This window comes from Microtus oregoni, unplaced genomic scaffold (genome assembly GCF_018167655.1).
Source record: "Microtus oregoni isolate MIOR12 unplaced genomic scaffold, Mior012 000013F_ref0000133, whole genome shotgun sequence".
In the NCBI taxonomy this organism is placed as follows: Eukaryota; Metazoa; Chordata; class Mammalia; order Rodentia; family Cricetidae; genus Microtus; species Microtus oregoni.
The window spans coordinates 8,581,569-8,609,210 of NW_024543072.1; the positions used below are offsets into that span (position 1 = coordinate 8,581,569).

The 27,642-nt window shown below is 51.1% G+C and overlaps 1 protein-coding gene across 1 annotated transcript in view; it reads right to left on the bottom strand.

Annotated features, from left to right (window-relative positions):
- The window catches only part of Zcchc24 (zinc finger CCHC-type containing 24), a 53,108-nt gene that overhangs the window by 13,347 nt on the left and 12,119 nt on the right, over positions 1–27,642 (bottom strand). Inside the window, exon 2 of the mRNA XM_041662645.1 lies at positions 27,358–27,558. Coding sequence (XP_041518579.1) covers positions 27,358–27,558 — 201 coding nt within the window. The remainder of the gene's footprint in view (positions 1–27,357; positions 27,559–27,642) is intronic.

Consider the following 27,642-nt stretch of genomic DNA (forward strand, 5'->3'; position numbering starts at 1 on the left):
TGGGCAGAAGGCTCCATAGGTAAAACGCTTACTGTGCCACCATGTAGACCCGAGTTTGACTCTGAGAACCCATGTAAATTCGCTCAGGGTAGTAATATATGCTTGTAATTCCAGGTATGGTGATAACAGGCAGAGCCCTAGAAGCTCTGGTACTTCTGCCTACGTGGTGAAGTTCCGGTCCAATTAAAGACCTGCTTCAACAGAAAGGTGGATGACACCTGGGTTGTCTGTTGACTTTCACATACATATGCATACCACACACGCGTGCACACAGTCACACACATATGAGTGCAAGCACACACACATACACACAAATAGGTGGGTGTCTTGTCACAGAGATTTTGCTTAGCTGATGGGCGGATTTAGGGCCTGTCCCCGGCAGGCTGGCTCTGGAATCTGGTTCTGCAGACCTCTTCTTGCTCAGAGCCTTCAAAACCTGGGCCTTGCCTACCGTACCTACAGCAAAGGACAGAATGGGAGGGGTCATTCATCCTAGCACATTTGGAGCAAAATATGGGTCCTGGTCAGAATTAGAAATAAACTGTGAATTGATGTTCCGGGGCGTCTGGCTCAGAATTCCCGGTGATGGGAGTCCACATGTGTAATGTGGTATAGATTGTGATCGAAGGGAAAAACAACAAGCAGTTGGACAAGAAGTGAACGGGGAGCAGGGCCACAGCTCAGAATTAGAACATGGTCCTTTTGGAGTTGTCTGCCACATACCCAGGGTTGGGGTGCCTGGCCTCCTATAGGCCCAGATGCTCCAGCTTGCCAGTGCCACGCTGACAGGCCAGACTGACGGTCAGCTCCTTGACAGACACCTCATCTCACAGGACAAGCTCAGATCCTGGACTCCAAGGTCAGGTTCCTAAGTCATAACCTCTCTGCCTGTTGCTATCTGGGACCCTCAACAAGTATCTCTGCTTGTTTACACATCTGGACACCAGATGCTGATCAAAGGCCTGAGCTGCACACCTGCTACCCTCACAGGTGCTTTAGCTCAGTCCAGGCACACATGGCACTCTCTCGGCGCACTGGTGTATGGGGCATGGCTCTTCCCTTGCAGAGAGAGCAACCAAGGTACTTCAGATGACGCAGAGGGAGGGGCTGAGGCCCAGGCAAAATCGGAAAGAGACTATTTTAGAAATGAGAGGACAGTGTGGCAGTGGTGTAGTTTGCCGTCTTAAGGTGCGTGCATCAGAGGACTAGGGAACCTAAGAAGAAAGGGTGTTCAGTGTCTTCACCTAATGGATTATTCTCCCAGCAGGACCCTCAACAAGTCCAAGGAAGGCTGCAGAAGCTTGGATGTGTGCCGGCAGAAGACAAGGAAGGCGGGAAGAGACCAGGTGCTTACGGTACACTCCCTGTGTCCTGAGCTTTGTGCTCAGGGTTCAAGACCTGTCAGGTTGCCTTTCCACTCACCATGGAAGGCTGCAGGACAGCCGGTGAAACTAAGGATTAGGGGGTGGGAGCAAGATGCAGAGCATACATGAGGGGCTGAAAGTGAGTTTCAGCAAGCTCTTCTGCCTGCCACAGCTCTACAGAGAAAATCCCTCAACAGAGATTTCATGAGAAAATTCTTTGGGCCTCCTGGTAGAAGTGGCATACAGGACAAATTTAGGTAATAGCAGAGGGAAGGGACACAGGCCAGCAGGCAGGCAGCTTCAAGGAACCACTTCCTGGAAGGCTCTGTCCTGACATTGTTTATACTGACCAGTCGGGGAGGGCCCCGAGCCCAGAGAGAAGGCGGATTAACAGACACCTTCCCCTTGTCTCCTCCCTGCTGAGGCCTGGACTCTTCTCAGAAATGTCAACAGACAGCTCCACAGGGGTAACCACTCAGTCAAGCGGGCTGCCAGGCCTCAGCAGGCTTCCTGACCCAGGCTAAGTACCTCATCTACCCTGCCCCTACCAGGAGCGCAGGCATGGCTCAGTGGGTCCCAGAAGCGACTCCTGGTAGTACAGACAGGTCCTCGAGGTACCATAGAAACCACCAGATTTGATAGAGGACTCGCAAGGCATCCAGGACAGAGCTGGGGATGGAAGGGCTTTCGGACTTTCCTGCGGCTGGAATAGTAACAGGAAGGCAATCTGAGAAGTGGAAGGAGTAAGTTGGGAAGGAGAAAGCAAAGCTGGAGGGGAGAGGTGGGAGAGGAGGGGGAGGGGCTTCCACCCCTGAATAGTTTCAGAATGGAGTTTGTATTGATTTTCCATCAGCTCATGAGATCTCTTGAGGTCGGCTGGGAGATAGTGAGTCCCCTGTCCCTAAGGCGATGTAAGCAGAGTCTGGGTAAACAACCGTCAGGAAACTTGTGGAAGGGATCTTTGCCCTGCTCAGGAAGTTGAGCCTTGCAAATCTGAGAGGACTTCCAGCTTTATAGTCCTTTGGATCCTGAGAACTAGTGGAGGCCGCTGAAGTGGGTGCGGAGAGAAAGCCTTTCTCGGTCGCTCCTGGAGCAGGAGTTGGGCAGGCATCTCCTGCTCCATTTCTACTGCTCATCCTGGCCAGAACTTGTCAGACTCTTTTTAAAAAGGCCTTACAATGCCCTTAAGGAAATGATCAGCGATACATGGACCAAAAGCATTTGCAAAAATCTTCCTGCCACATTATTTAGGGTAACAAAAATCTGGAAATGGGACAATCCACAGCAGATCCCAGATGCTCCCAGTGGGTGTATGACAACAGAGAGCCCTTGAGGCAGTTATGACGACCATCCCAGAGATGGCTTGGTGCAGCCTGGAGACCCTGGAGCCCACAGGGTAGAAGGAGAGAACTGATTACTGAAAGTTGTCCTCTGACCTCCACACACATGCCATGGCACATCCACGCACGCACACACACACACACACACACACACACACACAAATATAATGTTTGAAGTTACAATGAGTTTTGTTAGACATTTGGAAAAATGCTTGAGAGAAAGGAGGGATGAGAGATGGAATACTGTATAAAGGAAAAGCATATGAAAAACAGCTCAAGGGAATAGGTTAGAAGGTTTCAAAATGTGCCTGTAGGGGATGGGTCTGTGGATGGGTTTATTTCTGCTCAGACTCTGTCCTAATGAAGGCTTGTTCCTCGTGAGCAAGCCTGATTAAAAGGAAGGCAGTAACGACTCATTTCCCGACTGCAGTCCCCTCCTGCCCACCAGGGGGCGCTTGGGGTTTTGCCCAGGGAGTGGAAACCCTTTGAAACCAAAAGGCAGTTTCCACTAGTGTAGTTGCAGGTATGGACAGTGGAGAGGGCACTGGGCAGCTCTGGGTGCTGGTTCTATTGGACCATGATCTGCTCCACGAAGCTACTTCATCCAGAAAGGCTGTCATCCTTGCCCAAGACTCCATGGCTCCCCTATCTTAAGAAGCCAGAAGTATTCACTTGTCGCAGCCCCAGCGGGTCACCTTGCCCTGATGTCTGGATTCCCTGCAGAGTGAATCACTCTTTGAGTGAAGCTTGGTTCCCTCACAGCCCCTTCTTTGCAGAGATGTCAGTCATAATAGCCATGCTGATGGCAGGAGGGAGCAGCGGGGTTAGGATGCCTATTCTGACTTCAGGCTGGATTCTTGTCTAAATAAAGGGCTCTCTAGCTGAGGCCCTCGCCTCCTCCAGCTGCTGAGGAGGGAGAGGGACGTAGCCTTTCCTCGTGTGTCTTTGTAGCTCCCAAACCACTGTGAGCCAGATGTGATAAATCCAGGGCTCCGGATGAGAACAGTGTCTGAGGACACATTGACCAAGTGCCTGTCTAGTTGTCTGCCACGACACACTTTCTGTACTTCCTTGAAATGCGCCAGAATGGCACGAAGAACCCATCATGTCAGGATGGTGAGGAACAGGAAGTGGCTACCACTGTCACAGGTCTCTCTGGGCCTCAGTTTCCCTGTTTCCAGAATGGAGAGTGTAAGTAGCCTCTGAGCAGCGGCACCCGCCTCCCAGGAGGTCCGTCACATCACTCTGTGTGCTTGGCAGCCCCTTGAGCACCTTTCTCATGAAGCCCTGGGTTGGCCCCACGCAACCAGCTGAGAAAGAAGCTCTGGCCAGAGCCATAGGGCCGGGGAGAGGAAATGAAGACCAGATGGGCTTCCAGCTGGCCCCATCCTGCCCTGTCTGTGTGCTCTTATGCAACTTGGAGGCTGAGGTGAAACCAGTACCAGGTCTCAGGAGCTGACACAGGCTTCCCATGGTCAACCTGGAGAGACATGAGCCGACCATGGACTCACCCAGCTGGTATCCTGTGAGGTTTGATGTCTCTCCCAGGAGGAGAACCAGAACTTCTCTGAGTAAACAAGCTTTGGAAAGCAAATGTGAAGTTAGGCCCTGGCTCTACCAGGCCCTTCTTAGAGCCCATTTTCTATGTCGGATAATTGTGTGTGTGTGTGTGTGTGTGTGTGTGTGTGTGTGTGGTGGCTCCAGAAGAGCTGGGGACCCTGACTTTCAGTGATCATTATTATGTGCCAGTAATTCCTAACTTGCCCCTCCAAAGCCCCTTCCTGTAGCCAGAGAGCAAACAGATAAGAGGGACAGCCCAGGCGTCTGCACAGGGCCCCACTGCCGTGACACCAAGACCTGAACCCTGCTCACTGACTCCAGCGTGACACTTTTCCCCCAGTGCTTGGCCTTTCCCTGAAATGGCTGTGAGAAACAAGAGAACAATCCTGTTCTGAGTAACACAAACCCTCTGACCTGTGACCTTAGACTGACATATCAACATTCATTCACTCCACTAACATCTATCGTACACCCACTCTGACCAAGCTTTGTGGAAAATTCCAGGAACATGGAAACAGACAGGGAATGCCCTGCCTTCACAGAGCTCATCGTCGGGGACCTTCTAAAGAGGTCCCTTTCTGGGGTCATGGCCCACTCCTGGCCCCAGCCCCCAAGGTGAAGCCCAAGTAAGATTCATCTCTGTGGGACCAGTTGAACCTATGTCTGCAGGCAGAGGTCACCCTGGCTTCCCAGGTGACAATCTCTGATGCAATAGCTCCCTCAAAATCAGCATTTGACCCTGGTGGCAGAGAAAGAAATGGAGGCTTAGGGCAGGGTAAAGAATCATCCAGCTTCACAGGGCCACACTTGAGATTCCCGTCTCTGTCCAGTGCTCAGGCCTGGATTTTCCTTCCTCTGTGCCACAGGAACCCTCCAGCTCTTGTCCCCCGACTCATATATCTGCACAGCAGTCCACTCCGGGCAGCTGCAGGCTTCCCGGAGCTCTAGAGGAAACAGCCTGTGGAGGGGACAGGTGGACTGGGCACATGTAACCTGCAGGATGCTGGGACAGAGGCCACTGAGAGAGAAGCCAGCCTGGCTTCCTCTGAGCCTCAAGGGCCTCCTTGTCTGAGTTCAACGTCTGTCCATGTCCCCTTGCCAGCCCCCTCCCTTTTCTGGGTTCCTGCCACAGCCCCCACATGGGCCCAGAAGGCCCAGCCCCCGGGGCACCCCTCCCATCCCACAAAAATGCCATCCCTAGCCCACAACACTAGGGTCTGTAAGAGTCCAGGGAACAATGGAAGCTTTCACAGCGACAGGAAAAGGCCTCAGGAAAACCCTGGGGAGGGGGCTGGGAGTGAGATAGTGAGGAGAAGACAGAGAGGAGGGGGGAGACACAAGAGAAGCCTGGGAGAAAAGGACATGCCTCTGCCCGGTGACAAGGAAGGGCGGGACAATGGGTGACATCAAGAAGGGAAGAGGATACATGTTGGAAATGCTGAGGCTCAAGAGAGACCACAGGACCCCAAGAGCTCCCCAGGACCCGGTGGGCATCCCAAATGCCTTCAGGCTGTGTCATGTACCATAGAAGCAGAACTCTCTCTCCAAATCCTCATGCAGGGGGAGTAATCTTGAGCGAAACTCTCTGGAAAGCCAGGACTTCTAACCATGTGCACAGCCACTCCCTGGCTATCTGTTTCCTGCCTCTGGCTTCCTTCCACTGACCGCAGGGATGGGATTGGGGCTGAGGGCAGGGAGGGGAAGAGGGGCCTGTGCAGAGGGGCAGAATCACAGGCATTGCAAAAGACTCAAGCTCCTCCCCGTGACTTCAGACTTAGGCCATAGTGGTGCAGAGAGGGGTGGATGGGAGATTTGCAGCTACCCTGTAGTTGGCTGGTGACGGTAGGCCACTCCCAGTAAGAGTCTCAATCCCTGTGTCCTTGTCCCTCTAGCAGGTTCTTTGTCCCAGTGATTCCCTTCCTTCTTGCTGCAGTTAGAACTCCAGCTCAGCTAGGCAGCCCCCAACGCTTGGTGGCCACTTCAACTTTGAAGTGCCCCATATGACAGGATAGAACCGCTGTGCAGAAGACAATTAGCCCCCTTCCCATTTAGCCTTAGCTTTCATTAACTCTTCCTGTTAAACTTATATTTAAAATTTAAAAACAAAATCAACATTTTGCCAGGTTGGTGCCCTAGAGTGCTAATGCTTTTCCACTATCCTTCAAGGGAAAAGCTCAAAGCCACCCCTTCCAATCTCCCTGGGGCTAACTGGCCTTCAAGTACCCTCACTCTATTATGCCATGTTAGTGGCTAGCTGAGAACCTTCTATAGAAGGCTGGACTCTGGGTCATGTCCTTCTCTAAACCAAACTCTACCATGCCAAACTCTAAAGTTTATCTCAAGTTTAAAGACATTTTGCAAACTTTCCTGGCTCACCGTAGTGTGCATCCATCCGTGCAAGGGCTAGAGAGGCCCTCGGCATGAGGTAACAAGCAGGTATAAAGGGCACAGCTCTCTCAGACAGGAGACCTGGAGAGAGGCTAGGCCAGCCCTGGGCAAGGCACTGCCCACTCCTAAGATGTCTCTTTGACACCTCTCTTCTATGCTCCTATTGAGGTCTTCCCTGGAAGGCCTGCTTGCATGTGGCCAGGAGGAACATGTCCATCTGACTGGAGGGAGGCTCTGCCCAGTCCTGGGGGCACGCAAGTATCTGTGTAAGAGGTGAAAAGGCTACAGGCTACAGTGAGATTCTGGGTATGAGGGCTACAGACAGCTGTGGGAGGAGGGGACAATGAGATCAGCTCAAAATAGCAATGGGGGAAGGGTGTGGAGGTGGCCAAGTGCCAAAAAAGAGATCTGTTCCACCCTGGATGGGGAACGCTGAAGTCAGCTGTTTGGGGAAGCTCTGACTGCGGCTGCCTGGCTTGCCTTTCCATCCTCAGTTCTAGGCTCCCATCAATCATCTCTTCACCTGGATAGCTGGCAGAAGCAAGCTTTTGCCTCACGCCTGTGAGCGGTGGCCTTCTGGGCCTACAGGAGACCTGAGAGCCACAGGCAACTGATGTTACTGAGCCTAGCAGAGGCCAGTTATACACCAGATTTGTAGCTTCACAGTGACTGTTTCCAGCTATGGAAACAAAAGCCCAGAGAGGCCGTCATCTGTCTAAGGTCACTAAGGAAAGGACAGGAGGGCCTTATACTCTGGATCTCTGACTATTGTCTGACTCCACCACTGGGGTGTGAGGTAACTTGTGCCGTTGCAAATGGACAGAGTAGGAGTTAAGAAGTCCCTGTAGCCAGCTCTGGCATCTGCAGCTCTTCCCACGATTCCCGGGTATCAGGGTATCATTTCTCTGGTGTTAAAAATGAGAGAAGCGGGTATGAGGTGTCACATGGGTAACATATCTCACTTCTTCGGGAGAGGTGATGAGCTTCTCTCCAGTCTACTGTCCAGGAGGCCAGGGCAGGAAGCAAGGTTGACGATCCCCACCTGTACCTGCTTCTGTATCTGAGGGCTGGACCATGGCTGCAGAACTGATCCCTTCTCCTTGTCCTCCAGGGCAAAGTGCTTGCTGCAGGTAGCTCTGCAGGCCAAAGGATGGAGCCCTCCACAGATGGTCAGCTTCCTGACGCCAGCTTCTCCCCAGCAGCTGGTCCATAACTCCCATAGACGGGGAATGCAAAGCACAAAGAGGGTGGCAGATCATCCAAGGTCACACAGCCAAGAGGTAGCAGAGCTGGGATCCAAACCCACACTGGACTTATCGTGTGTTTCTTGCAGTCTCATTTTCCCGCTAGTCTCCTTGCCCTTGTCTGTGAGCAACCTCATCCATTCCACAAGAATCCAGAGAAGGAAGGAGAGGAACCCATCACAGAGGTCAGGGCTGGTGGGCAACTCTGGTCTTCTTAGACTCAGCATCCACCTCAGTCCCATAATCTGGCATGTTGTGTCTCCTGGTGACATCTAAAGGAAGCTGCACTTTTATCTAGAAACTTCCCTGACTGCCTTGGTCGAGAGGCATCTTATGGAGGCCCCCATGCAGCCCCAGGACTCGCTGTAGGCTGCTGAGTCATAGGGGTATACACACTCTCGCACACAGCTCCTTTGCATGTTTGCAGGTTTGCATGCATAGGCCTGCTCTCATGCAGTGCCTCACCCAGAAGACCTGTGACTTCAGAGTTAGCATCCCCTCGGGGCTGGGTGCTGGCTGTCACTCAGAACCAGCATGGCCACCCTGCCACGCTCTGAGGTAAGTGTTTTAACCCCCTTTCCTAATCTGAAGCCAAGCCTCTTTTCTTCCACAGGGCTTTGAAATAAACTCGTCTTCTTGACCCCAGGAGCCCTAGCTCAGAATCTGGAGGATGGATGCGCTGTTCTATTCATGCCCAAGCTGCACTGAAGCATCATGGTGACAGTACAGACCCCACCCCTGAAGTCCCTGAATCTTCATCTCCAACTCTCCTTTGGGTCTGCTGCTAGTCTGTGGTCCCACTTTGAGGAGGGTCTAGACCACGGTGAGGGGAAGTCGGAGCTTTGAATTCTGTCCTTTTGCTGCCCTAAGTGCCCATTCTATAGCCCAGGAAATAAGCCTCAGGAAAGCAAGCCACCTTCTCAAGTCACACAGGAAGAGTGAGAGCCAGAAATGGAGTCTGGGATCCTCTGCCCAGAAGCTGGGCAGGTTGCAGGTTTGAAGGTGACAGCCTGGGGCTAGATGGATGGTCCAGACTGGCAGGGGTGGTGAGTGGGGGAGGGAGGGCTAGCTCCCTGGCCAAGCCCCAAACCTGTGAGTCTACAGCATCTGGAAACAATCATAGGCACAATAATTGTAGTGCAGACCTGGCTGCCAGGTCCTGCCGCAGTCCATTCAGAAAGCAGAGGAATGGGGCAGCCACACCTCTTGCCCCCACCTCCTCACCAGTGTTTGCCTTGGCATCAGCATATGTGGCTCCGGGTAGGCTCAGTTGTTGCGAACAGTCAGCCTGAGCTACAGACATGGAGCCTGATGGCCAGAGTGAGTGCTCCAGAGCCCGGACAGAAGTCAGGCGGCCCCAGCTCAACTCCTTACCCTGCCTGCCATATCTATGGCTTACAACTTAGCTTCCTGGGGCCTCAGTTTCTCTGTAGAGTCTATCAAAGCTGGCCTGGCTGCTTCCTATGTAGTAGCATGTGTCTGACTACCAATTACCAGTGGTCTTCTGTAAGTGGTGACCACACAGGCACCTGGAAAGAGCTACGCTATAGTCACACAACGACTGGGCGTGTTCTTCCCTGCTTACTTTACAACACTGCACTCACACTCTCAACCAGAATGTGCAGGGATGCCCGAGAGATGGGGCCCTGGAATCGGACACCCTCACCCCTGTGAACTTACAGCCACGAGACGAGGGCTCTGGCTCTGAGCAGAAGCCACACTGCGGGGTATTTTGAGACAACTCAACCCTCCCCAAAATCTGAAATTTTATGACTTGGTCTGATCATGTCCATGTTCCTAACCTCCTTCCTGATCCCAACACGCTCACCACCACACTCTGTGGTCCATGGCTCAGTTTCCCCATCTGTCAGCAAGTGCGGGGGTGGGGGCTTGAAGTCAGGAAGGTCAATGCTGCACCTAGGTGCTTACCCCAAAGTGTTTTCCACCAGGGTTTTGCCTAGTATTTACATCTACCCCTGAACGTGAAAGGCAAGTGTGGCAGTATGCCAACAAAGATCCTTCTGGAATAAATGTCCCACCTATAGACAGCACTCAGGCTTGAGCAACAGATGGGTTGGGGGCCGTGGGTAGCCCTGGCCGTGGTCTCCCTCTTCCTCCTCCTGGCCTGTCACTCAGGCCAACCAGCTCCGCTGATGGCTCCGGAGTATTGCGTCATGAAAGCATGACCCCAGCTGCAGCCATGGAGAGTCACGATTCTTCCTCCTGGAAGCCCTCGTATCCAGCTCTCAGGGTACACACCCCTTCCCCATGCCCCCCTCCAGGCCTTGCACCTGTGCCTGTCTGCAGGCAGTGTGCCCAGGATCCTGTACTTCTCCCTCTTTGGGGACAGCATGGGTCTGGTACAAAGCAGGCGGCGTCAGTGCAAAGTGGCAACTGGCTTCTACCATCCCCTAAACTGAGAAGCCAGGGGAGAGGGCTGGGGGTGGGGTAGCACAGAAGGGGGTGGTAGTGGCCTGGTAACTTCCTGGACAATCATGCTGGCCGATGTTCCTAGTTCTCAGTGTGGCTATTGTCCCTGCTGGCCCAGAGAACTGGCTCAATAGGGCCTCTGTCCCTTCCCAAGCAGGCCATCCTGGCTTGGTGGCATCCCACCAGGCAGCTGGGAGGCGAGACCCAACACTTCCTGTCCCCACTGCACATGTTGGGGTGTTGGGGGAAGGGGGTTCTCAGACAAGCACCCATCTGTGTTCCCTAGAGTAGAACTGCCCAGCTTGAGACAGAGGCAGTGAGAGAAGGGACAGTGGTGCTGGGGACATTCTTAAGTGTGGGTCTCAGCTTCTCTCAGGCAGCCTGAGAGCCCTCTGAGCTGGAGCCATCAGGTTTAGAACCTCCTGGCATGCATGTTTGTCCTTAGGGCCTTTCGCTCTTTCCTCTGCCAAGAATGACCACGCCCCACGTCACCAAACGTTTTCTTCCTGATTCATTTGTCTCCACTCAAGTCACCACATCCCCAGAGAGGTGATCCCTGACAAACCTGTTGTTTGAACATAACTTATATCCTGGTGTCCCTGACTATTTCTTTGCTGTCACCCCACAGGAATGTGGACTGCTCTTTCCTTGTCTTCCTTGTTCACAGTGGTCCATGCCAGACACACAGTAGGCGCTTCATAAATACACAATGAATGAACACTTGAGCTCTGACTTGCCTATCAAAGGACATGCTGGGGAAGAACAGGAGCCTGTGTTTGGGGTGGTGAGAAAATGTCAGGGGAGCCAGAGAAAGTCACAGTGAAAAAGGTTCACTGCGGTTGCAGCAGAGCTGGGTGGCAGGAAACATGAGGATGAAGGCCTTGGAGGGCAAAGGCTAAGCTTCAGGGGCCCCGGAACTCCAACACAAGACTAGGTTTTAGCCCAGGAGCTATGGGAAGCCACGGTGGGTTTCAGATGGGTATGGACAGGTCTCTGTGGCCACATGAGGCAGACGGATGCTGTCAGGCAGAGAGACTGGGGATTAAGAAGTCTGAAGTAGCACTTTGCAGGCGAGCCTCTCTCTGCCAGCGATGCAGGTTGAGCCTGGTCACGGCTATGCCTTTCTCCAGCTGAGATGGATGGAAGAGGTCTGGCCAAGTCCGGAGCAAGAACAGCGTATGGGACAGCCATATAATAACAGGACTGACGGGTCTGCCCCAAAGCTAGTCTAAAGGTGGGCTGGGCACTCTGGTGTGGTTCTCTAATTACACAGACGCAGACTCTTTCCCCAGTAGGTGAGCCAGAAGAACATGTGCAGCAGCCTAAGGTGGGCCTCGGGGTTTCAAACTACCTGCCAGGCCCCAGGAAGGAGGGATGAATGAGGAAGAGGCTGAGCCCCAAACAGAAGCAGCCCAGGAGGACAAGTGAAACCAGAGCCAGGACAGAAAGTCCAGGATTCCAGCCATCAGGCACCTAGTAGACACAAGGCACAGACAGGTCACAGTCATCATCACTTCCCACTGGTCCTCCACATAGTAGAGGTGCTGTCGCCAGAGGCCTGGCTCCTCCAGCAGCACCAAAGCCCTGAGTAGCAGGATGGAGCTCAGGCACTCACTGCTGGGCAGAGAGTGGGACAGAGGGACTGCTGGCCTCCCCTGTATTTCTGAGAGGCATGCCTTGAGGGGGCTTCTGTTCTGGGACTCTGCCACAGTTTCTGAGGCTCCTGCCTCCAGAGGCCTGCTGCCACAGCCCACGAAGGCCTCTGATGTATTTATGCTTTCCTAGTGTCAGGGCTGTCCCCAGCAGGTCTCGTGTCCCCAGTTCCTGCAACTTGCCCACATGTGCCATGACTGGTCCTCACTGTCCCATCTTGGCTGTGTTCCCAGTGGTCTAAAAAGCAAAGATCCCAGGAGTTGGTATGCCACCTGGGGATCATGCTGAGCAGACCAGGGAGCAGGTGCTCTGTCCAGATAGGCCCTGTCCAGATAGGCCAGGCTGGGCAGCAAAGAGTGGAGGGAGGAAAGCATGAGAGAGTTTATCCCTCACACCTCATGAAGACCTGAATCCTCCTGTTAAGTCAAACGACAGGAAATGAGTGGCTGAGGGTAGCCAAGAAAAGGGCAGTGGCTCAAACCAACTGCAGGACTGTCAGGGAAGCTTCTGCCTCACATCCAGCTCCTAGGTAGGCAGCAGGCACACAGCACAGTCCTGGCCCTGTTGTAATATGCACAGGCCTGGCAGGAGGAGCATGCACCATCACCATCACCACAACCACCACCACCACCACCTACCTCCCTACTCCCCCACCCTTGCACCACCTCTGGAGTTCTGTGCACATGTGCATCTCCACAGCCAAGGTGGGCTGAGGGTGGGCCTACCAGCCATAGGCAGCTCTGGATTTCTAAAAATGGCAAAAAGAGCCACATGGGAAATAAGGAGCATTGTGCAGAAGAAAGAAAGAAACCACAGTTATTCCATCTCTCTTGGAAAGAATGAAAATGTCTCCTGTTTCCCTACCATGAGCTGTTTGTGGCCCCACAAAGAGGTGGCCACTGCTCGTCTAGTGGCTTTCAACCTCTCATCCAGTGATGGCGAATGGAAACAGATCTCTTTGTGCACAGCCCTAGGGACCAGGATTTGAATGCCAATGCCACTGAACAGCAGCAAGAGTAGAGGGTAATTTCTGCATCTCTCTGAGTCTTAGGCGGACATCATTCCAGTGGGAAGAACAATGATTTGGCTCATTGAAAGCAAATGCTTGGCATATGGTTGGAATTCAGTATATAGTAGTCATCATTATGACCACCACCACCATCATCATCACCACCATCACCATCATTACCATCGTTGCAATCATTAGTATCATCATCACCATAACTGGTATCACCACTACCACCATCAATACCATCACCAACACCATTATGACCACTACAACCTCATCACTATCTTTATCATCATCACCACCACTACCATCATCATCACCATTACCAATGTGCCTACTACTTCCCGTATCCTTAGACTCTTCCTCCTATACTTTGATAGCCTTTTCAAAACCCAGGTTTTCTGAAAGCATAATTTCACTCCTAAAGTGACTATAAAGGTAGCCACCCAGTCTCCTTCCGCAAACACAATCTCTTACCAAGGCAGGCTTTGTGCCAAGATTGCTAAGTTGGTAGGCATGTGGGCAGTCTCTGCTCCTTCTCCATGTGCCAGGTTTGTCCTTACAAGATATTGCTGAATCCTCATGGTCATTCTGTGAGTCACATTCCACTGTCTCTCAGCAGGATAGAAACCAGAGAGGTGCAGGGACATTTTCAAGGTCAAACAGAGAGGGAGGGACATTTGTGGCACACCTTCTATGGCATGGCTCCAGGCTTGACATTCCAGCACAGCAGAGATGGGACACCGGTCCTTAGGCATAACTGTGTGATCTAAAAGGCCTGAAAATGACCTGGACTTAGAGTCGCATGGGGGCTGAGAGAGTCCTCCTAGGCTTGGTACAGTCACCAGGCTACAGGTGATAGGTGTCAAATCCTGGAGGTATCTGAGTGTAATATGTCACCATCCCAAGATATGGTGCCGTTGTGGCCGTAACACAATGTCAGAGTCTAAACTCAGCAATTCTGCGATGATGAGGATCCACGGGTGAGCAAGCTACATGTCTACATGTCCTTCTAAGGTCCCCAGGGCTCCTACTCCCTCATGCCTGTGCTTCTTCCTAGAATCTTGGTCCACGTAGCCTTAGCGCTTGTGATTTGGAAGCAGGCTTCCGTCCAGATGGCTCTAGCTCTGCGAGAAACCTGGATGGTTTCTGTTACCTTAGAGGGACTGAAGGTCATCTGGGTTCTGTGCAAAAAGCCAGCCTGGGGTATAGCTAGCTGGAAAGGACCACACAATAACAGCTGGGAGACAGGGTGCCATTCCCTCTAAGCAGTTCATCTCTTGGGTCTCTGCTCTCCACCTGGAGTCGGGTGTGTTTGTCAAGTCTGAGTTGGAGAGGTCTTTGTATGGTAAAGACCCTCATGCAGAAGCCTAATCTGCTACTCTGGACACCACAGCTCTGACGTGGGATGCGCAGATACAAAACACAATCGAGAGGTCCTGCTGCACCTCGGCACTGAACTTGCTGCATGGTGGAAGGCGCCCCACACAGCCGCTCTATCTTTCACTCCTCCTCTGCAGTGTTGGGAGTGGAGTTCTATAGGGTCTCTGCTCTCCCCACTTTCACTGTTCCCCAAGGCAGGATGGAGTGGCCTTTGTCCATGCTCATGCAACCACCACCTTGTCTCAAGAAGCCAAAGGCCAGACCCTGGGCTCCAGTAGCCATTGGCCAAGATGGGCTGACAGATCATCGCAGAGTTGGTGAGTTTAGACTCTGACATTGTGGTAAGGCCACAACAGCACCATATCTTGGGATGGTGACATATTACACTCAGGCAGACTTCATCCCCAGAATGAGAGCCCATGAGAACCCAGACATCTATGTGAGGCTTAGAATGATAGAACTCAGGTATGGACAGATGAGAGAGCCTCAGATCTAAAATCACACAATCCACAGTCCTGAGAGCCAGAGCCATCTGTTCGGAAGCGTGCTTCCAAATCACAAGCGCTAAGGCTACGTGGACCAGGATTCTAGGATGGAGCACAGGCATGAGGGAGTAGGAGCCCTGGGGACCTTAGAAGGACATGTAGACATGTAGCTTGCTCACCCATGGATTCTCTCATCTGGGCACACACCAGTTCACACTGGGTACTGTACTTTTGCCCAGCTGCCCATCACAATTGCTTGAACATCTAGACAAATCTGTGTGTCCAGGCCTGCTCTAGACCTCCCTAGTCAACACTTGCAGCACTCCCAAAATAAACAAGATAAAATATCCCAGGCACTCCTAAGGGGAAATCCAAGATGAGCATCATTAATTGGGTTCAACCACTCTTTCCTGTTAAAGGGAAACAGAGACAACAAACAACGGGGCCAAGGACACACAGCAGTGTTCCCCAGACTCTACACCAAGGGCAAGTCCCCTAGCCTCTCCTTCTAGCCTCCTTCTCGGAGCTCTCTAGTTCCAGGGTTTCTGTTGCCTCCCTAGAGGAACCTCTGCCTTGGGGTGCTTCTAGAGTCCTAGGTACCAAGAAGGCCAGAACAGAGTGGGACACACAGGTCTTCTAGGCTTCAAGACAGTCTTTGGTCCCACGCATGTGCAATGACTACCAAATGGCTTCTTCCAGGAGGGTCATCAGGGTCCTTAAGGCCAATGCTCACTCCTAAAAAGCCTGTAATAGAGAGACGCTCTGGGGATAGCAGTTAAGACCCAGGACTTCTGCGGTGACAGTCTGGGCCCAGCTGGAACCTTGATAAATGGTGTGATCGCTCTTGTCTAGAGCTCCAGGTATGTCCAACCTGCAATCTGTGAGGTACACACACCCCAGGAAAGCTTCGAATGCAGATCAACTTAAAATCATTAATTTCTCCGCATTATGAGAATGTGTGAGGGGGTGTGTTTTGGTAACTCAGTTTCATGAATGGTCTTCAGCATGGCCTTTGTCCATGACAATGCTGTGTCATTACAGTAAAAGACAGGCATACCTGGACAGTCTCAGAGTGGGAGGCTGGACAGAGACCTCTGCTGCCCTCTCCCTGGCCTGTGCAGGACTTCACACAGCAAGCCCACCATTTTAAGGGTTGGAAGCCCTCCATGTCCTCAACGGTGTGTTCCTGACTGATTGATTAGGTCATGTCAGCAGTCTCATCCAAACACTTCCGCTGTTCTATTGGCCCTTTGCCCTGTCTGGTGTCCATGGAGACTGCCTGGGTACAAATGCCTTTGGTTTGCTCAGAGGAAGCCCCATCCTCCCACACCGAGCTGAGGGAGCTCCCCCCACCTTGCCCTGTCCCAGATCTGGTGGTTTTGCTGACTCCCAAGCCAATCAGGGTAGCCTAAGTGCTTTTAGTGCCTTTGCCCATCCTTCCTCCCACCCACCCCCACCCCCAGTCTAACACCCTCTGGATCAAAAGCAGACTGGCACGTGAGTTTCCTGTAACTAGATGGGAATTCCTAGGCAAGGCCCCTATCAAGCTGTAGAAGGAAGGCCCACTATGCAGACTCCAGGACAAGCAAAGCAGGGGTCACTGTACAGTAAGACAGGAACTCCTGAACTCCAGTGTGGCCAGGAATGATCCAGAAAACTTAAGACTACGTGGACTCTGGGGCTGCAGGAAACGGAACCTGCGTCTTTACACATGCCAGGTGGAGCTCTGCCACTGAGTCACACCCTCAACCTGAGCTTGCATTTCTAGGCCTCTGCTGAAGTAGCGGCAGCTTCAAGTACCGCACTTCCTTGAACAGTCCCAAGATAGACACAAGTCATGTGAGAAGCATAGGACAAGAGCCTAGCACTGGGGACCCTCCGTAGTCCCAGCATTCAGCAGGGACAGCAGGAGCAATCAGAGGAGGCTGACTGGAGACGGGAGCCCAGTCCAAGGATACCGCTGTGGTTTGGATATGGTTTGAATGTCCTCCAATGGTCCTGCCCTGGGAGTTCAGTCCCAAAGGCTGAGGCAGTAGGAGGCGGTACAAGCCAGGAAGAAGTCCCTAGCTCACTGGGATACACCTTAGTAAGGCATCACAAGGGTTTTCATGTGACTCCTTGGTGGTTACCCCCTGAGAGTGCTTATAAAAGTGGGAGCCAGCCCTTGCCTCTCTCCCCTGTTCTGCACTGAATCACTCACATGCTCTCATGTGTATTCCCACCACCTGCCACGCAGCTATGCAGCCACGCAGCCACACAGCCAAGGGGTGGCCCCAGCCTGAGTTCGAGCTAAACCATTTGGTGGAAGCTCCAGGATCTATTAATAAACCCCTTTAGGAAGTCAGCTTGGGTCAGGCACTTTATGACAATGACAACATGCTGACTGACACAGATGCTCTTGCTCTGTTCCCCAGGCCTTGCAAGCTGCTCAAGGCTCCGGGTAAGTCCTCCTTTCAGGCTCTGCCCTAAACCCTGTCCCTCGGGATCTAGGAGATGAAGCACTGATCATGGAGACATGGAGCCACTGGGGGCTCCTTGCAGCGTGTGATGCTTAAACAGAGAACCACGGGCTGAGGATGTGAAACTGGCTCCACAGCTCCTTTCTGTCACATGTCCTGCACCGCACCCCTCCTCCTTCACTCTCGTGCCACCTCTGCAGCTGCTGCCCCCTCATGTCTGTGCAGGGTAGGGTGAGACCTAGCAAACCCAATCTTCCACTGGAGCCAGTAGGAGCCAAGCTGAGAGCCAGCTCCCGTCAGCCCTCTTCCAGGAACACCACTCTGGGTAGAACAGATCCCTTGAGCCTCATCCAGGAATCTCTCCCAGCATGGTCCCAAGTACTTGGAACTATCCCCTGTTCCTCTCAGGCCCCTGAGGAAATACAGCTTTGTCACCTGGCCCCATGCAGCCCAGCCCAGCCCATCTGTGGGTAGAGGGTGGAAGGGGGAGCCCAGAGTCCTCTGGGGACCCCACAGCTCTGGGGCACACTCCAGACTTTAGGACACAGTTTGACAGAGCTGACTTGCAGCCTAAAAATAATGACAGCCACTAAGAGACTTAATGTAAGTGCCCAGAGAATGCAGGAGATGCTTCAGGTAACAACAGCCTGCTAGCATGCTCTGACGTCAGTCTCTTCAGTATCCTTCCTAGAAATAAGAGGAAACAAGCCCTGGAAAGACTGGTTCATTTTCCAGAGCTCACAGTTGGGAAGAGGCCACACTAGGGTAGTATAAAGCAGAAGGGGTCTCAGAAGGGAAGGAGCGAAGGCTGGGACACGATCTGAGTCCTGGCACCTTCTAACACCAGGGCCCATGAAACTCTAAGCCAAGCAGCAGTCACAGCCCCCAGCAATGTTCCTGAACATTTCTGGACACTCATAGTATTCCACGTACTGTGCCAGGACCTAGAACATCACAGCCCAGGTCCCCACAGGAAGCTGTCCCAGGCTCCAGAGGAGTCATTCTTACCTGCCCCAGCCCAGGATTCCTCAGGGAAATACAAAATGATGCTGCTAGCCTCTCTCCTCCCATTTTCCCCCTCATCCTCCTCCTTCCTTTCCTGCTTCTGGCTCCCATCCTTCCTTCTGCAGATCTTTCTATAAAGTCATCCTAGCTCAGGTTCTGTAGGAAAGCCCTCAGTTTCCCTACCAGCTCACTGAGGTGGTCCTCTCTGTGTTTTGTTACTATAATAAAATACCTGAAGCTCACACTTCATGAAGAAAATGGGTTTATTGATCCCACCATTTTGGCTAACAGTCCAAACATCAAGTCCTTTGACGCTCCCATGGGAAGGGATAGCAACACTAGAAAGACCAAGCGGTCACCTGGCAAAGGGAGAAGCCTACTCTTTCATAATAAGCCCTTCCCAAGACATAACCAGAGTCCTGCAAAGTCCTTCCAAAGACTTAACCATCTCCCACCCCGCCCGCCTCATAGAGCCCAGCCACCTCTCCACCTTCATCCACCAACACTATGGGAGACAAGCTCCCTACACATGAGCCCTTGAGAGGCACACTCAAACCAAGTCCAAGCCACAGCAGTTGTAGACTGACCAGAGGTTTTAAACCTTTCAGCCTGAAAACTTTCCCTCTTATTGGAGGTGCTCACAAGTAGAGGGAAGGGCTAGGCTCGATGAGTGGCTAACCTCTTCAGGCTCTCCATGCCACTTGGAAGCTCTAAGAAACTTCAAATTCCTGACCTAAGTTCTGCAAGGGAAACTCCACAGATCCACAGTCCCTCTCTGTCTGTCCTCTGGGCAGTTCCACCCACTCCAACCTCAGGGAATACCCAAACCTGCTGCCAGGTCAGGACTGGAATGAGGGGTTGATCGCCCAAGCCTGGGTCAGACATGGCTGGTCACCCCTGCTTATTGCCTTTGAACACCCAAACCCTCAGGGACTGGCTCCTCGGGCCTGTGGTGAGGGGCAAGGCTGCGGCTCAAGGGCAGTGGAGGCAGGATAGGCAGAAGGGCCAACGCCCCTCCCCTAGTAAGACCCTGAAACTATTTACATCCTTAGGTTTCAGCTGTACTGGGATCTGAGCCTCTCTCTGCTCTATTTTTCTTTTTCTTTTGCAATCTCCAAGAAACCCGAGCTGCCAGCAGGGAGGGGGTGATGGTTCTGCTCCGTCTGACATCTGGATCACATTAGCAGCCAGGCGTGCTGACTCAGGACCGTGCTCCCCTGGGCTCCAGCCCTTAGCCGGACAAGGAGGCACAGGTGACAACCCCCTGGACCTCCCTCAAGACAGGGACCACAACTCATCAAGAAGGTCTTGGGAGGAGGGGAGGTTACAGGCTGGGAGAATTTCTGCATCTAGGTTAGGGCTTGCAGGGTGGCTGCCAGGCTTGGCACGGCTGGGAAGAGGGAGATCTTAGAGAAAGGACACTGGGTCCTGAGTTCCTAACACAACCTCCAAGTCAACAGAAAGGCAAGGCCAAATTGCAGCTGTGAAGTGGCTCAGACAGGTTAGGCAACTTATCCAGTGTTGCACACACTGTAGAACAACATACAGAACGATGGCTTTAACTTGGCCTTTCAGTTCATAAATGCAGGGCTCTTTTCTTTTTCCTAATGGAATCCCTTACTAACATCAGAATCCTTACTGATGGCATGCAGACCCTGTGTGGGTCCCTATAATCAGCAAGACCACCTAATTGGAAGAGGTCACCAGCCCCTCTTAGGTTAACTGATGATTTTCATGCGCACAGGTACTTGTTCTTTGGTGTGGCCCTTCCTTTATAAATTACTAAAAATTATATTTTCTAACTGTGTTAGTGTAGACACCCAGAATAGAATCTAATTACATATTTATTGTTATTATTTTATTTATTTCCTTTCATGGTCTTAAAACACGTAAGAACCATTTCTATGGATCTGTGGTAGCCAGGAGGGATCCCTTGGCTCTTTGTCAAGTGTAATGCTTCCTGATTCCCACTATGTTGCGATGTACCCAGTCTCTGAGCCCCAAATGAGCCCTTTCTTCCTCACTGACTGTGGTGTTCCAGGCTGCCTCACCTTCCACTTCTGCTCCCCCTGCCTTTTCTCTGGTCTCATCACCTTCTACTCACAAGCTGTCTTTGGTAGCAGCCAGGCCTCCTCTCTTCCAGGTCCAACCTGCCCCAGAATGATCTTTCAGAATGTTAATATGAGCCTGTTACCCAAACCCAGATGGCTTCCCTGCCCGCAACACTAAGCCCAGGGTTACAGCCTGGCATGTAGGCCCTCACCACCTGCTCTGACCACACCTCCTGCCTCTCCTCTGGGAGAGCCAGCTGTGAACAAGGGCATGCAATGTCCAGAGAGGCCTGGATGTCTTCCCTCTCTGGTCTAGCTCCTCGCCTCTGAAACCCCCCACAGTGTCGCAGGCAGAGTGGGACAGACTTTAGCCACACCGCCAGGGCTGTGTCTATCCCAGAAGCATGCCTGCACCCAACAGGCACGTAGAAAAGTTGCATTCCTAATCCCTACTACAAATACACAGACCAAGCTAGAAGGACTGGAGGCTCAGATCCTCAGGGTCCTGCCCCATTAGGCTGCAGATGTCAACACCAGGCACCCAGATGACCCTGCAGGCCGTTAACAGGTACCACCTAGGCGTCCCCTGCAGACAATAGGTGTCTACTGCCACCAGAACTACCCTGACCTCTCTGCTTTACCAGGCAGCAGACCCCTTGAGGCTGACCCCATGGTGAGTTATGGCAGATGGGCAGGTGTGGCGGCTTAGCCTCTCCTTCCAGCAGTCCCTCTCTTTTAAAGATCTCGGATCTCGCCAGGTGCAATGACACCAACCTTTAATTCCAGAACTCAGAAGGCAGAGGCAGGCGGATCTCTTGAGTTTGAGGCCAGAATGGTCTACAGAGTGAGTTCCAGGACAGCCAGGGCTACACAAACAAAAACCAAAACCTCTGATCTTACAAACAGTGGATATAGGGCATAAACAAAAAAAAAAGTCTGGACCCTAGACTCAGGGGACCTGAGTTCCAAGTTTATATAGTCACCAGCTGTGTGACCAGCGGCAAGTTACTTAACTTCCCTGGGCCTTGGTGTTTTGAATGGAAACTGAGGAGTGCTATTGCACCTACAGAGAAGGTGAGAGACTTAGGGATTATTGGATGGTGACTTTACTATTTACCTTCAGGCTTCAAAACAGTCACATCATTGCACACACCCAAAGTCAGGAACTACAGGGCTGTTCGTTTGTTTTTCCAAAAAGAAAAAAACGAAACAAAAGTGGCAACACTCCGGGCTCCTAAGTTTTCCTGGACATCTACTAGAGATGGGCCCTGGCACTGCCTCACCCACAAGGTGATGTTCCTTGAAGAACTGATCTCTATTACTTCTACCTCTGCTCTGGGGACTCCAGACTTCTTATAGTACTCAGTACCCTTCACAGTGCCCCCGAGTCATATGAACAGAGCCTTGGAGACTGCTATGCTGTTCTTTTTACTGTTTCCTCTTCTTTGTTTGTTTGTTTGATTGTTTGTTTGCTTGCTTTTCTGAGACAGGGTTCTTCTTTCCTCTATGTAATAGCCCTGGCTGTCCTGGAAGTCAATTTGTAGACCAGGTTGGCCTTGAACTCACAGAGATCTGCCTGCCTTTGCCTCCCAAGTACTGGGATTAAAAGTCTGCACTCACTGCCCGCTATGCGTCCAGTTTAAAGTGAGGTTTCACACAACCAAAGCTGTCCTTGAACTTGATATGTAGCGGAGGAGGGTGTCGTGGAACTTCTGATCCTCGTGTCTCCCCATTCTGAGTGGCTTAGATTACAGAAGTGGGACGCTAGCCCTGGCCTATGAAATGCTGGAGATGGAAATGCTTTGTGTATCTTAGGCAAGCATTCTATCAACTGTGCGCATCCCCAGCTCCTCTAAAAGAATCAAGCCACATGCTACCAGACCAGAGCCTCTGACAGTGAAAATGTTAACTGTGTTCTCCTTGCTGCCTCTGTGAAATGTCAGAGCTCATGGACAACTCTGGGACCTGGCAAGGTCTATTTTACCCCAGTTAAACTATGGAGAATTCTAAACACATCTGGATCCTTTAGAAATACTTCTATAGAACAAAAGATAAAAGAACAGAAAGAATATTTGAAGAAACAATAGCCTAAAAGTCCCCAAATCTAATGACAGCCGTATCAATGCAACCAAGCAGCTCAACAGACTCTGTGTAGGGTGAACACAAAAACAGATCTGGCACAGGTGAATACCTGAAGGCCCAAACCAGCAGCTCACAGAGCTGTGGAGGAGTGGTATTTCTGTATGTGGTGCTGGTGAACTAAGATTCATAATGTAAACAACATCCAACAAGTAGATCACTACAGAATAGCATTTAAATCATTATAGAAATCAAAATGCTACACTAGAAAATGAACACAAAGGACAGAAATAAGAATGAAATAGAGGAATAAAAAGATAAGTAATGTATAGAATAAAAACTCATGGCAGAAGTAAATGAAACTGATACCAATAATACTAAAGGTGAATGGATTAAAGAATCCAATCAAAATGCAGAGATTTTGTTTTTCAGATCGGGAAAACTTAAAATCCAATCAATTATATGTTACCTCCAGGGGACTCACTTCAGATTCAAATACCTGAATAGGGGAAGGGGAGCAAAAAAAAAAAAATACCTGACTAGATGAAAAACAATCACTAGAAAGCCAGGTATACCACTGTCAGAAAAAAAGGAGACTTCATGGATTTTTGTTTTGGTTTCTCGTAGTGCTAGAGATTGAATCTAAGACCTTGCATGTATGTATTTGACAAGTGCTCTATCACTGAGCTATATATCTCTAGCCCTAATACAGACTTTAAAACAAAAATGAGGGGCTGGAGAGATGGCTCAGTGGTTAAGAGCATTGCGTGCTCTTCCAAAGGACCCGAGTTCGATTTCCAGCAACCACATGGTGGCTCACAACCATCTGTAATGAGGTCTGGCGTCCTCTTCTGGCCTACAGACATATATGCAAACAGAATAGTGTGTCCATAATAAATAAATAAATATTTAAAAAAACAAAAAAAACCCGAAAAAACAAAAAACAAAAATGAATGTTACTAGAGGGGAAAGCCCTGTATTTTATAATGGTAAAAGGATCAGTTGAGCAGAAAGCTCTAACCATTAGAAAGATAGCGCACACCTAATAAGAGAACACCAAATCACATGAAGAAAGATAGACAACGGAAGACAAAGGAGTAATTCAGTAATAACAGTTGGAGACACTGGTATCTGCACCTAATGGATAGAGAACTGGGCAGAACATCAACAAAGCAACAGGAGACATAAACAGCACTGTAAGCCAGCATGCCTAGCAGACACCCCCACAACACCCCGCCCAACCTTCTCACAGGAAAGTCTCCAGGCCAGCCACATGCTGAGCTCCAGAACAACCACAATGCATTTGGAAGGAATGGAACAATACAGGCATGTCCTCTGACCACAGTGGAATAAATTCTGAAATCATCAAAAGCTATTTGGAAAACGCACAAATATGTGACTATTAAACAACACACTGCTAAACAACCAGTGGGTTCAAAAGGAAGACTCAAGAAAACACTAGGTGGCATATAACAGACATGGCATACCTAACATGGGATGTGGCTCACAGACTATAAACATTTACAACAATGAAAAAAGGTGTGCGGGCCTCGGGAGCTAATTCAGCTATCCAAGTGCTTGCCATACAAGAATGAAGACCTGAGTTTAGATCCTTAGAATCCACGTAAAAGTCTGGTGTGGCTGTGTATGTCTATAGTCTCTGCACCGAGGAGGAAGAGATAGGAAGACTCCTGGAACTTGTTGACCAGCCAATCAAGCTGAACTAGTTAACTACAGAGAGAGACTTGGCTTAAAAAGTAGTTGGAGAAGTGATTGAGAAAGACACCAGTTGCCAGCTTTTGGCATCACATAGGAGTTCACACATACATGCACATACCTCACACACACACACACACACACACACACACACACACACACACACACAAGGATGTGGTGGCCAAATTCCAGCATTTGGAAAGTGGAAGAAGGAGAATCAAGAGTTCATGACCAGCTCGTGCTACCTAGCAATTTTGGGACCAGCCTGAGCTATGTAAGATCCTGTCTCCATGTCAAACAAGAACAAAAGAAAAAAATGAAGATATGGCTAAGTTTGGTGGTTTATACATACGGTATCTGAGGCACAATGATCACAAGTCTGAGGCCAACCTGGACTAGAGAGAATATCTCATAGCAAAAACAAAGGATAGCAATAAAAAGGTGTTGAGTCAGTAAACCAACCTTTGCCTCCACACCAAGAAACAAGAATAAAGATGAACTAAGCAACTTCCCAGAAGGGAACAATAAAGTTCAGAGTAGAAAGCCAGAATCAAAGATTTTCGGGGATACAGATAAGCACACACTCACAGCAGCTCTATCCACGGCAGGGGTGGAATCAGGCAGGTCCACTGAGGACCAAGAAGGCATATTGCTTTGGTGGGATACCACTCAGTCTTTTTTGTTTTCCTTGATTTTTCAAGACAGGGTTACTCTGTACAATGAATGGCCCTGGCTGTCCTGTAACTCACTCTGTAGAACAGGTTGGCCTTGAACTCGCAGATACATTCCTGCCTCTGCCCCCTAAATGCTGGGATTAAAGGTGTGCACCACCACCACCTGGCTACCACTCCGACTTAAATAGAAATTATGACCCATGATACAATATTGATGAGCCATGGTGATCTTCCTGTCTCGCTCCCCAGTACAGGGGTTGGGTCACCACATCTCAATTACATACTACATATTTTGACCTGTTGTATATAACATTTCATTAGAATCATGAGTTTATAAAAAAAAAGTTCAATCACTCCTTTCCTCTCTTCAGGAAGACTTGTGCTAAACACCTGATAGCATAAGAATCTCAGCTGGTTCAGGAGTCAGATGGTGAGGGTATACAGGGAGGAATGTGGCCCAGCAGCTGGGTGTGGTCACTGGAGGGTGGATAGCATCTAACTACATTCCAGCCTACCCAAAATCCCCTCTACCTAGCACCCAGCTGAGGGAGGGGGCTCTCTTCATGGTGGTGTCCAAGCGAAGACAGTATGCCTGACAGCCTGTACCAAACATTTCCACTGTGCCAGGCCCTGCCCGGTACTTGCCCTGCCTGTGCGATGGCACCCTTGTGCTAGTTAGGGTTCTCCTTTGTCTTATTCCAACTCCGCCTCCACCACTGAACCAGACGGGGGATAGATCCCTAGGCCTCCTGGAGTCCCTAATACAATCAGGTTTAGGACAGACTAGGATAGCACAGTCAGCCAGTTCTAGCTTATCTAGGCTGCATAGAGCCCAGGCCTCAAGTAGGGATGGCCCAGGTACTCATGGCTGCACCAAGTAGCAATTCTGTGTCTTCCTCAGCTCTATAGCTCTCAGAGACTCATCGGTCCCACTGCCCCTCCTCCCTCACCTACCACACACTAAGAGCATGTTATCCATGAGAAGGAAAGCCAACATCAGCATTCTGCTGAAAACCAAGGACCTTTCTAACCCAATATTTCGGAGACTCTCACCTGCTGGCATTAAATCCTGGCTCCTCCACGGCCCAGCTCAACTTCTGCATGAGTTCCTTCCTTGCTCAAAGCACTCATTTTGGCCTCTCAGAAAGAGGCTCAACGGAGCCTTACAAACAGGCAGTCAGTCACCAGCAATACGTGACAGGTTGCCGGGGTACATTTGGCACAAGGTCTGTCTCCTCACTAATGTGAGTAGGTCTTGCTCGCCCATTTCCCAAGCTGCCCACGGTGGGGTGGTTCTTGAGGTGTCCTGAATGGCTGGCATGTGGGAGCTCTTGGTTGGGAAGAAGTTGCCAGTTAGTGGGCCATGGGCAGACTCTAAATCCTTATCTATCGCCTGATCAGAGTTCTACAGCCTCCAGTGAAGACACAAGATCCCAAAGGCCTCTTGCTCACTGCCCCCATGGGAGGATGGGTTGTGGGATGTGTAGGACACAGTGGTGAGTTCCCATTACATAGGGCTTCAGGAGGGGCGTCAAGTGGGCCTAAGGTGTGCCTGGGGTTCTGCTTTTCTACCTGGAACCATTAACAGCTGTGTCGGGGCTAGACTTGAAGCACCAGGGTCCGAAGCCTGGCACAGCCCTTCCTGAGAAGTGCCTGGGATACAATGAGTGGCAAGCCCATCCTGGCTCCCACCCAGTTCCACTCTGGATCCAGCATCTGGAGGATAATACTACATGGTTTTTCAGAGTTGATGGGATTCCATTACCATTACATATATAAAACAAATCCAGCACTGCATTATAAAACAAAAAAACAGAAAATGTGGAAAAAATAGCAGGGGAAAAGGATCACTGATAAGCTCAAATTGTCCTGAAAAAGAGAGCTCTGTCTTTGCTCCCCAGGATCCTGTCTGTATCGGTGAGTCTGTCGTCCAGAGAGTAGAATTAGCTACAGAAGCCTTGCAAAGCACAAGGGACAGAATGGGGCTGCCCCCAACACCCTCCAACTCCCAGGCCTGCACCCTGAGAGGGATGCCGAGTCTCTTGGTACCCAATGCCTTTTCCCAGGCCTATCCTGAGGCACAACTAGGCTAGGACCCCTGATCATTCCTTGTTCTAGGCAGAGGAGGCTGTGGTGGATCTGGAGGGGGTGCACATCTGGATTCCTGGCCATGAGCCCACATTCCTTCCTGGTGAGTGTGAGCAGATGGGGCCTCTGGAGAGTTATGAAGAGATTGCAGGCTGCCTCCTGCCCCGCTATAATAGGACCCACCCTGCAGGAACATTTGTGGGACCCGGAGGGCCAGAACCTCACGTGGGGGCCTGGTTTGGGTCCAGAATCCCCCATGCAGATTGCTGATCAAGCATCACGGACCCAAGTGGGGTCTGTGTCCCTCCACCCAGAGAGCCTTACCTCACTTAACAGTATCAGGGAAACAGAGGGCCAGGGGAATCCATGGTGCCCACAGACCCAGCCAGGAAGGAAGCATGGAGAGCCAACTGGGCAAAGCTACCTTACCTGAGGGCAGTCCTTTATGTAGTGTCCTTTGTTGAAACACAGGTGGCACAGGTAGTTGGGTGGAGGCCGCTTGCTGGGCTTGCGGGCCTCGGACGTGAGCGTCAGGTCTGAGAAGTGCTCGGTGAGGGAGCTGAGGCCGTCGGCAATGTTGTTGAGAGAGCCATAGGGCGAAGCATTCCTGTACACACTGCTGCTCAGTGCCTGTGGGAACAGAGGCCATTCAGGGCTGAGGTGATGGAGGCTCTCACTCACCATCCCACATCAATTCACACAGAACCTTCAGTT